Raw genomic sequence first — 11,676 nt, 5'->3', positions numbered from 1 at the left:
AAGCTGGAGTTCCACAACAACATTAACATGCAGTACGCTAATGAGACGTGACCCATTGAGCAGTTTAAAGCCACGAGGCTTGAGGAATACACAGGGACCGAGAAAAAAAAACAAAACAAAAAACCCTTACTTCCTAAGAAGCACAAATTCATAGCCAGTTAGCCTGGAAGCTTTGTTTGTTTGTATGAAAGGCAAAAAAAAAAAGTTGTGTCAGAGGAGAACACACACACACACGCTCACACACACTCTCGCACACACAGAGCAGCGTGTGGCCTCGGGACAAGAAAACATCTGATATCTGCAGTGAAATAATATGAACATGCAAGCCCACATGAGCACAGAAACTGTGTGTTAGAGCCACTGTAGTGCTGTAATGCATGAACAGTGATCATCTAGAAATACAGCCTGCCACCATATCTTAAATCCAAATTGATCCATTAGCATAATTATCCACTTATACTGCTTTAATTCTAAGTAGCTCTCCATTGTAAGTAAAATGATAGCTAAGCTGTATTCAAAAAGCCACTTTTCCACTCACAAATGCCTTATTAATTAGCTCCCTCTAGCATACCTTCCCAGTAATTACATTCAATACAGGAGTCACTGCTGTGTGTGTCCATGTATGTGTGTGTCTATGTGTGTGCTGGGGTGGTGGGAGGGGGTGCTATTAGACAACTTTATAATTACTCTGTACATGTATAATGATCTCCATCACAGGAAGAAAAGAAAAAAAAAAGCCCCTTTCCCCACAGAGCTGCTGCATTTTGGACACTGTATTCACCGCACTCACTCAGCCGAATCACCGGCAACAGGCAATCACAAAATATTCACTGTATAGAAGCTCTGATAAGGTTGGGATGATATGCAAATGAATACTCCCTGACTCATCTGTTTATTATGCAGTCACATTAGTTAGCTCTGATGCTGTTTGGCTATTATCCCATCTCACTGTGAAAAAAGGGTCCTGGGTGAGGGGGATGGATTGCGCAGTGAGTGCTTTAGTCACACAGATTGTCCGCACTCTTCAAAGAAATAAATGCATTTTCGACTGTAGTTGCATTGAGGGGATGTGGAATCCATTTCCTCTGAGAGAAGCAGCAAAAAGGCAGATGATGTGGCTCGTCTGTGTCCAAAATCCCTTGATACTCTGCTTTTACGTTAGCAGGTCAAGGGGTCAAACGACGAGCTTGCGTCTTCCGCGACTGAACCCGGAGCCAATTATTTCACATTGATAAATCATACGCCGTATGTTTTGTGCTCTATACCCAGCAACGATTCAGTCAAGTAAGAGTTTCGAGAGGTGAAAAACCGTAAAATGTGAATTTTAAGCCATTCTGCAGACGCGCACAGGCTTAAACTTATTGTCGGTGACAAGATCGAGGGGAAAAACAGATACTAACACTGTAGCTTTTACTACATTCAGCAGGACTACCAGTCTGCAGCTTCTCAGTCTGCCGCTCTGCTAACTGATAGAGGCACTATTTTTAGCCATGCAACCTTAAAGCACCATGCTAAGCCTTCAACTATACAACCGCACATCTAGTCCATTCAAAGGATTCATAAAAGTGTAGAGGCTGCAACCCAGTGGTCATTGCACACACACTGAGAGCCGGTATCAGTGCTCTCAGCGCCAGCGTTTTATATATCTGGTGTCAAAGTATTAATAAGAACATTGCCACTCTTTGCCCCCGTGCGTGAATGTATGGCAACATATGTCAAGGAGTGAAAAGAATTTGCCATGTATGTCTCCTCTATGCCTTTGATCTTGGCTAATTAAGCACCAAGCCCTCACAACAACTGTGCTCCATGGAAACCATGCAAAAAATAAAAAAAAACAGGGAAAAAATTGACGTCAGCAAAAGGCCTTCGAATGCGCCATCTCACAAAAGAAAAAGGACCGGCTGCTGTATAAGGTCACAGCGTGTTGAAGCTACCGTCAGCTTTGACTGACAATGACAGGAAGTACCTGCAACACAACTTTATGTCAATAACTGGCAGAGTGGATAGCCTTCCATGTAAGCTGTACATTGAGGATGAAAATCACACTTAGCCTCTCTGTGGTACTGCATAATATTCATTAAATATTAACACTTAGATCTCAGGCTTAATCGCGTTTTTTGGGATAATATCCACTCCTAGAGGGTGGGCGATATTATCAGAGATATTATAAAGATCTGGAGCTTAGAAGATAAAAAGGCTCGTGGTGGGATTTCATTTGCTGCCAATAAGAACAACTTTACTAATCTAAGATTATACTTGAATAAAAAAAATGAGCTGTTTGTGTGTAAAAACTACTATATATATCCAGCCAGCCATGATATTAAAACCACCTGTATAACATTATGTAGATCCTTCCTGATCTAACCTGCCTGATGTCTGGTTCTGGGAAACTGGCAGAAGATAGTTTGGGTCCTGTAGGCTGTGGGGACGGGCCACTGTGGATGAGGATAGCTTAGGCCCAACTTATGGCTTCTTACTTGTACTGAGCTCTCAGGTTTTTGTGGGGTAGTGCCGCACACCGGCCTGCTGCCATGACAGGGTGTACTTTATCTACAACATTACGGTGGGTAGTTAAAGTAACATCACTATTAGCCGTCAATGGTTTTAATGTTTTTGGCCCATTTGTGTATTTGTAGTGACAGACATAACAGGGTAATTTTCTTTTTGTTGGATGTCAAGCAGAAATTGCAGTTAAAGGCTTAGCAAATTTAAAAAAAAAACTGTTTCCAATATTGCAAACACACCAGTATTTCCAAAAATAAAGTACACTCTGACAAAAAAAATATTTAAACCATTTATTTTTTGTCACAGTCTCTGCTGTATTCCCTGCCAGTCAAACCACAGGCAACAAAAAAATGCTGAAAAAGACTGAATGTAACGTTTTTTTCCCCCAAAAGACTGATTAAACAATTAAACGTCAAAATAATCAATCATTAAGACAGAGAATCAAAGACATGATAGATTAAAGAGAAAATGGCACAGTTACAGATAATGGCCCTTATTTGTCAAGTGAAAGCACGACTCGTAGAACTTTTCCAGAAAACTTTTTTTTTTAACGAACAGCTGTCCGTTTAAAAATTGTCATCCCAACTGCTGTTAAAATATGAATCCTCCCTAAGGAAAAAAACAAACATGGATGTCCGTTTTCTTTTTCCGTACTAAAGGCTGGACTAGTGAAGGTGTAGACAATTAAGTTAAATGCATCTGAAGCACTAGAGGGAGCTTGGCTCCAAATACTTGGCAAAGACAGTGTAGCTGCACTTAGGCTTGTTTAAAACTGCCCTTCAAAAAATACTTGTGTGAAAACACTTAATTCTGATCAAAGGTTAAACAAGACAGTGTGACCGCAGATGCCAGTTTCTAATTTTGGATCTCGTTGGCATAGTGAACCAGACTGTGTCGCTACTCTTTACTGCACAATGCTGTTTCAGTCACATCCAGATAAATGAAGGCCAGTATCTTAAAAGATATGAGATAAAAATCAACAGCATCAATACTGTTCAGCCATCATTAATAGGGTCAGAGATGACCAGCCGGTGAAGGGGTGGCTTCCCTGCCCCCTGCCGGTGCTGTCATTGTACTGCTCCCAAATATACCCTGCTTCAACATACTGTCTATAAACATTATTAATAATGTTAGTCCTGAGTTCCTCATAAAGAACAGCTGCCTTCTCTTGGTATGGCCCTTCTGTGTGGCTGTAGTAGTGGAGCGCCCTGACTGCCAAGTAGTTGATGTTAATCCAGATGGGTCCTCTCCAGTAGGGGGCATCGTGTTCTGTATTTCGCTTCATGTACAGTGGATCGGACTTGGAGAGCGATCGCAGACCGTAGGGTGTCCACAGCTTATTGGAGTCTCTCATATCCTGGAAAATGTGCTCCAGCTTGGGTGAGTCGGGCTGGAGAATCTGCAGTAAGAAGGGGAACAAGCTAACATAACCCAAAGCATTAACATACTGCGCTTTGGGGGCTCTGCGGACAGAGCGAACGAGACGAGCTACGGGGAACTGATGACGAGGCTGCCCTGGAGGTACGTACACCTTCTCCCTCTGCAAGGATACATCCTCTGTGTGGTTGCCAAAGTCACTGAAAGCACGGTGTTGTTCTGACCAGTGGAGCTCACTGAGCAGGTTGTTGTCACTGAGCACTTTGTGTGAGAGCTGGTAGTCCTCGTGGGGCTCGCCCAGAAGCTGAGCTACTTTAGCCATGGTGCCTGAGGACAATGCCATCCAGCAGTGCAAGTCAACGTGACGCTCATCTGCTGAGGGGTGTGAGGCCCGTGGGTAGTCATCCAGCCCAGAGGTCAAGGTCTTGGGATTGAGAAACAGATTGGTGTCCTTGTCGCGTCCACGCCAGCGGTAAGAATTGGGTAGGGGCCCCGTCTGTGTGGTGTTGTACCATTCATACCAGGTTTTGAGCCTGGGGAAGAGCCGTCGGAGGAAATGCAAGGTTGGCTGAGATGCTGCCTTGTCTGGATTGGATGAGAGTTGTTCAATAAGCTCCTGAAGCGCTAAGAAAAGCGTAGGGGGGTTGGCGTTCTCGTTTCGTTGAACAATAAATTCAGCTGGGACTTTGCTGCGAGCCTCATCTCCAAGAATCTGCTCACGGGGGATCCAGCCCTCCATATTCATCAGGTCTATCCAATGAGTAATGACCTCCCTCGTCACCTGGGGATCCCACTTACTCAACAGCAGCTGGTGAAAGCCCTCATCCCAAAGGAATCCTCTGGGAAAGAATGAGCGTGATGGAACAGCGGTGAATAAAGCACCTTCAGGATAAAGGAGAGGGTATTCATTGTAGACCGACTGTACTACCGACTGCCCAAAGAAGTAGCCCATTCCGCCCAGCATGTTGCTGAGTGCTGCCTTGCCGAATTTAATATATGCCTGGCTAAAACCTTTCTTCTCAAGGCCAAAAGTTTTCTCAAACTTTGCATCAAACTCCGCTTTCCTCTTCTCCAGCTCCTGAGTCATGATGGAGCCCACCAGCTGGTTGGGGCGATTGTGAAAGCTTCCAGATTCAAACAGAACCTCAATCTGGAAAGGTGTCTGAACAGTCACCTGGTAAACCACAAAGTCGCTTTCCTTCCTCTGGTCAGGTTTCTGCTGGTTTTGGTGGTGGGGGGGTTTGTAGGTGTCTACACCGATGTAATGCCTCTTCTCGCCAGACGGAGGGCTATACACAAACCTGCGGTTCAGACTGTACTTCACAATGTCAGTCAGCTTCTCCAGACCAGGAGACACAGTCTGAAGGTAGTTGTAGCTGAAAAAGACAGAAAACTAGCATTAACTGCCGTGTAGTGCCAAATCAGTTGAATAAACACAAAACCTTACAGTGTATTTTGTATTCAGCTACAACTATTAAGCAACCTTAACTGAACTTAGCACACTGTAGCTTAACTTCTGATATCTCCTGCTGTACTAATGACTCAGAGTTTGAACAGATGGTCACAATAAAACTTCATCATGCCCCTTCCCACAGTTAATCACTGGAACAGTTCATATACAATTCTTATCATTTCTATCCGTGCATACTGTACCTTGCTATTTTGCTATGCTGGTCTTCTCTGGCCCTCTTCAAAGTGCAAAATACTCCTTCTCCCTGTAAATGCTGCTAGCAGAAAGCTAGCATAGTCCTCATCCACTCAATAAAAAGCAACAACAGTTTTTTCCTGATGTGAACGACACCTTCACTGCACTAATATCATCTGTTGTTTCAGCAGTACATTAGTTTTTTTTTCTTTTATTTTTGTACTGGTTGTAAAATGTTTTGTACATATTCGCCTAAAATAAATGTCACAATGTTGAGAAAACTTGTATCATCAAGTCTGAAAATCTTCATCTGCTGACATCTAGTGGTTAGATTTTTTTTTTCTTTTTTAGGTACTCTAGTAATAATTAGGATCACTCTAAATCACACCACAAAACATCATCCAAGACGGTGCAACATAATTAAAATGTTATGGCTCATTCAAGTCATGATTCTCTACTAGAAATTCATTTGTGTTTGCTGACTTAGGACTCCTGGCTACTACACGAGTGGATGTTTTCACCGTTCTATCAAGGTTTACCTTAAATCACTGACTGATAAGTGGAATTTCTGGCAGCTGTACTATATTTATTAAAGCTTAGACCACTGTTGTTTGATGCATATCCTTAACCCTGATAATTCTGAGCAGCCTCTTAAAAGTATATTCTCTCCAACTTCTTTGCCTTTGTATTTAGTGTACTATTTTTCCTATTCACGTTTGGACTCATACACTCACGTGGCATATTTAGCACTGGACATCTCCCCAGTGACAGGCTTTCGGAAGGTGATCTTAAAGTTTCCGAGCTCCTCTGAGAAACCGGCGATGGAAGCGAGGCGATTCCTCTCCTCTACGTGAGCCTGCAGTGAGCCCTGCGCGTCTGCTGCTGCGTAAAACATCAGAGAGATGACTGGTGCCTGGGGGGCAGAGCTCTGGTGGTTGAAGAACAACATAAAAATCACCAGTGGAAGAACATAAATACATTTAAAATATATAAACTTAGATGACAGAATATTATCAGTTGCTTTTGATCATGTAAGATAACAGCTGCGGCCGTGCAAAGTTATTACTCACATGCTGTTTGGCTGTGACCCTCCACGTCCAGTCTCCTCCATGACCCCCTCCCATCCTCTTAACAAACTCGGTGGTCAGCGTGAAATCGTTGTCTCGGATTTCTTGGACGCCAAAGGTGAGGCCATCGTGCATGAGCCAGCCGTAGCCTTGAAGGCGATCGCCCTGCTCACAAGTGTGCCTGAGATTCATGTCCAAGTCAGAAAACTGACGCATCCACATCATGCCTGACAAGATTTACACATAAACGGAAAAAAAAAATTCAGTTGGAAGCAATAAACTTTGCTATGCTCAGGATTATGTGGCAATCTGCAAACAGTACCTCAAAATGTACTGTAAGTAGTCCTGTCAACTAATTATCAATAATATTAAGTGCGGTCAAAGCATTCTTAATTTTGGGAAGCACTCAAAATATGGAGGATTAGGATTTATAAAATAAAAGATGAATTACATATTTACATTACATTAAATATTAAAGAGAAAGTCCACGTATTCTACCAATGTGCCCTTGTTGTGATTGACAGAGTAAAAAAAGCTACAAAAAAAGAAAAAGATTCTTCTTTAGTCTTTGTTTTTTTAATAAAATGTTACAGTTAAATATATTTTTTTTACTTTATATGTTTGTTTCATTTCAACCAAGGATGCTGAGTAGGTAAGTGGAGCTTCAAGGCACAGCTAAACTCTCCTGTTTGAAACCACTGAAACAATAAACTCATCGAAGATGGGTACACTGTGGTCGTAAAGGGCTGGACGTGATCATCAATATTACTCAGGTAAGCTGTGGTGTTTAAATGATGCTCAGTTGACTTTAGTGAGCCCAGTGTGCCAAGAAAATATCCCCCATGCCCTTACACCACCATCAGCCTGAACCGTTTTGTGCATGCTGCTTACGCCAAATTCTGATCTTAAAATATGAATGCTTGCAGCAGAAATCAAACGTTTTTCCAATCTTCTGATGTCCAATTTTGGTGAACGTGTCTGAATTGTAGCCTCAATTTCCTGTTCTTAAGTAACAGGAGTGATCTTCTGCAATCTGTCTGCCTCAAGGTTCAATGTGCTGTACGTTCAGAGATGCTCTTCTGCATACTTTGTGATTATTATTATTAATGAGTGATTATTTGAGTTACTGTGGTCTTCCTTTGGCTATTATCCCACCAACAAGGTATTCTCTGTAAACCATACAGATGGTTGTGTGGGACAATCCCAGTCCATCAGCAGTTGCTGCAACCCTCAGGTCAGCCTGTATGGCACCAACAACCATGCCATATTCAAAGTCACTTCAATCACCTTTCTTCCCCATTTACCAGCTGAACTTCAGCAGGTCAACCTTGAGCATGTCTCCATGCCTAAATGTGTTAAGCTGCTATGATGTAATTGGCTGATATTTGTGTTAATGAGCACTCGAACACGTGCAACTAATGAAATGGCTGGCCAGCATATTATTAGACACTTGTTTTTCTGAGATGTAGTAAGTTGAAGCTAAATTTGTAATCTATGGCAGTTTGTGGGATTTGAAAGGTTAAAAAAAGGATTTTGCACAGTCTCAAAAGTCTTTCACCAGAGTTGAACGAACAATAAATTCACAAAGACAAAAATGTTTTTCTAACATGTCATTTTGGGAAACACTAGCCTCAACAAGTGGCCACATTGCTATATTGTTTCTATTTAGATATTTATTATTAAATATTCTGATGTTTAAAATACAATAAGTCACTGTTTTTCCTTAAAACATGTAATGACACAGTGTTTAGCCTGAGCCTGACTCTAAATATGTGAGCATACCTGTCACAATAGACCTGGGACTCCTTGTTTTCATGCCAAAGTAGACCTGAGGCCTGTATGACCCCCAGAACCTCTCTGGGGAAACCTTGGCATCGGTGCTATTGGCATCTAGGATGTGAGGAGACGGATGCAGAGTCACCACCCTTTTAGCCAGGCTGGATCTCATGTAGATGGCATAAAAGAACCAGATGAGGCTGAATATGCAGAGACCAATTGAGATGTTAATGAACATTTTCCCAATATTGACTTTCTTTTTCTTGTCCTTGCGGTGAAATGCAGAGGGCTTCTCATCTTTCCGCGGAGGTGGAGCAGCTTCACCCGTCACCACCCTCTTCCTCTGTCTGCCCATCCTACCCTACAGAAGCTAGGAAAAAGACAAGAAAGAAAGAGTTAAGATTTATCATGCTGATTCTCATCATTGATAAATATTATGGGATAAATAAATCAATTTCAAAGTTTAACATCAAGTAAAGTGGTATGTAGAAAAAAGTGACATATGTTAATATGTTATTATCATTGGTTTTGGTGCCTGCAGCTGGGAAATGGCATTTTACCACCAGCCAGTGAAACTTTGGATTTAAAAATTCAATATTCTGATATGTCGGACGATATTCGTTTTCTTTCAGACACACAAAACATAAACAGATGTTCCTAAAATTTGGTGTGCTTATTTACTCGTTTACGCTCTGCCTGACTCTGGTGGATCAGCTGAGTCTCGTGTTTGAAATTCCAAACGTGTTGCCAACATGATAGTTGCAGAGTATGCAGACTTCTAAAATTAAGCAACGTCAATACTAGTAGCATGGTCAAAGGGTGTTACGCTTTATTTTTTTTAATTTTCATTTATTGGCCGTTCTAAACTGCAATACCAATAAATCATAGATTAGCAGTGCAAAATTCTAGCCTTATAGCAGCTGGGACAGACACCAGTCTCGCTGTGGCTCTTAAGTAGTTAAGAAAATGGATGGACAGATGGTGCCAAAATGTATATTTTACTATAATGTGAAGCCTTTCCCATTCAAATACAAGGCTCACTACTTCCTGTCAAGCCAGTGTACTCCTAGTGCTGGTTCCAAGCCTGGACCCTTCAGGAAGGGTATCCAGTGTAAAATCATCATCAAAAATGAGACTACCATACTGGATCAGTCAAGGCCAGGCTCCGATGCTATTGTCCAGCAACAGGGTGTCAGTGGCCACAGCTGTCATAAATGACTGATAGATGAAGAGAAGGAAGGTTGAAGTATTATGTGAGCAGGAAGCATCAGGTCAAGTGCTTTGGAGACAAAGTTAAAGAGCCAAGGCTGAGACGATTAGGACGTGTGCAGAGGAGGGATAGTGGATGCTGAATATGGAGCTGCCAAGCAGGGGGAGAAGTGGAAGACCACAGAGAAGATTCGTGGATGTCTATGATAGGGTGTAGACAGAGGCAGCTGATCTGTGTTGGAGACCCCGAGATGAGAAGAAATTATAGTCTTGCAATATAGCAAGTATAAAAAAGCTCTAACTCTAACATCGATGAAATCAGACCGAGGAGGCAGGACTCATGACGGGGACTAAAGCATATAACCCGGAAATAACCGGGATAACATTCATCTAATAAAATGCATCCTTATTAAACTTGTCAGTCCTGAAGGAACTGTGCAGGTTCACGTAGTCTCGAGCATAAAAACGCGGTCTAGCTTGATAACCTTGCATTGTGTACAGGAGCCGGAAATGTCGACTTTATAAAGCATTTTTAGAAATGTATCCTATTCACAAGCAGAGGTCTCGATTTTAGCAGCCATTTCCCGACACCTGTTTAACACGGTGAACTAGTTCCTCGCCCCTACACCCCGGCAATGCAACGTCGTCTGCAGGCTGCACGCTACTCGCTAGTTGCCTCAATGCTAACGTGAGTTGGTAGAACTAACAGCTGTCTGTCGCGGTATATTTTGGCCTTAGTTAGCCTGCAGGCGATTAAATTCGGATTCATTTATCATTTCTAGCTACATGTTCATTGAGCAAACCGTCACCGACCTGTCCAAACACCAGAGTCTCAGCCGATCATTATCCGTACTTGGCTAAGCTTGCTAGCCACTTCCTGGTTACTGCTCGCTTCCACTGACGTGTCTATGCTCTCCCTACCGCACGCCGATGATGTCATCCAATGATTACCGCTTGCCCCTCAAAAACAATCAAATAATAATAATAAATAATAATAATATCTATAATTAGAATAAATGTAAAACTAACGCTTAGAAGGCCGTTTCATTTCATTTAAGCGTTAAAAACGAGAGTTTTATAAGCCACAGCATACAAGCAAGTATAGATTTTACTAAACAAAAAGTAGTAGGATTTTAACCATGAACTGTATATGGTATATTTTATATACTGCGAATTAATTTAACGCACATTTATCTCAACCAATTTATGTATACTGTAGGAATAGTAAAGCGATGCTAGGTTAAACTAGAGCTACATATGTCCTTAAAGGGCCAGAGTCTTGAAAGAAAACCTGTCCAAACCTCAGGGCCCAGCTTCTTGGTTACAGGTTTTAATAAAAGATTTTAATAAACGCTGATTAAATCAGTGTGTGTTAAATGAGTGATTCAGTAGCTTGTAGAACAACCTTGTAGCAGCAGTAACTTGAATTGTTTTCAGCTTAACTTTAGCAGCACATCATTTTGGATTTTTCTCACTCTGCTTTACTTCGTTAAGGTTTACAGGCATTTCTTTATGCACAGCTCTTGTCACAGTATCTTTCAGTCAGGTTGAGGTCTGGACTCTGACTGGGTCAGACTGGATTCTTGGCTGGTTGTAGATTTGCTGCCGTGTTTGAGATTATTGTCCTGTTCCATGAAGTTAATTTGAACCAAGCTGTAGTTTTGGGACAGAATATTTTGGTATACAGAGGAGTTCATGATCAACTCAGTGACTGAAAGGTACCACGGCCCCATGGCTGCAAAACAAGCACACATCATGACTCTCCCACCAACGTGCTTGACAGTTGACATGAGATTTTTCTACCAAGTTGCCGTGTTAGGTTTTCACCAAATATGGTGCTGTGCTTCATGGCAGGACATCTCCACTTTGATCTCCTCTGTGCAAAGGACATTGTTCCAGAAGTCCTGTGGTTTCTTCAGATAAAGTTTGCAAATCGATCCTGTGCTGCCATGTTCTTTTTAAGAAAGAGACTTGTGTGACCTGGTGGTGAATTTCCTGGAATGTCTATTCTTGGGAAGATCAGTAACTGTCTTAAATGTTTTCCACTGGTGAATTTTTTTTTCTCAGACTTCAGAATTATGGATTCAAATTGTTTGG

At 41.9% G+C, this 11,676-nt stretch overlaps 1 protein-coding gene across 1 annotated transcript; it reads right to left on the bottom strand.

Annotated features, from left to right (window-relative positions):
* Positions 1–2,795: 2,795 nt before the first annotated feature.
* mogs (mannosyl-oligosaccharide glucosidase) lies at positions 2,796–10,471 on the bottom strand. The gene is made up of 5 exons (XM_063475258.1): positions 10,393–10,471; positions 8,377–8,740; positions 6,598–6,821; positions 6,262–6,455; positions 2,796–5,258 (listed from the first exon to the last, which is right to left on the bottom strand). The coding sequence occupies exons 2-5, from the start codon at positions 8,723–8,725 to the stop codon at positions 3,491–3,493; spliced, it is 2,535 nt and encodes an 844-aa protein (XP_063331328.1). The 5' UTR covers positions 8,726–8,740; positions 10,393–10,471; the 3' UTR covers positions 2,796–3,490.
* Positions 10,472–11,676: the final 1,205 nt, after the last annotated feature.

Source organism: Pelmatolapia mariae, linkage group LG6 (assembly GCF_036321145.2).
Source record: "Pelmatolapia mariae isolate MD_Pm_ZW linkage group LG6, Pm_UMD_F_2, whole genome shotgun sequence".
NCBI classification, from domain to species: domain Eukaryota; kingdom Metazoa; phylum Chordata; class Actinopteri; order Cichliformes; family Cichlidae; genus Pelmatolapia; species Pelmatolapia mariae.
Note: the sequence above shows the minus strand (reverse complement) of the source record. Positions and strands in the feature narration are given on the sequence as shown.

Bases quoted from the DNA above. Each gene is read 5' to 3' on its own strand.
- mogs (XM_063475258.1), bottom strand. From the start codon at position 8,725: ATGGGCAGACAGAGGAAGAGGGTGGTGACGGGTGAAGCTGCTCCACCT. The intron at 6,456-6,597 runs GTGAGTAATAAC...TTCAACCACCAG, and splicing joins GGGTCACAGCCAAACAGCAT to AGCTCTGCCCCCCAGGCACC. The intron at 5,259-6,261 runs GTGAGTGTATGA...TGTCTTTTTCAG, and splicing joins TCCAGTGCTAAATATGCCAC to CTACAACTACCTTCAGACTG.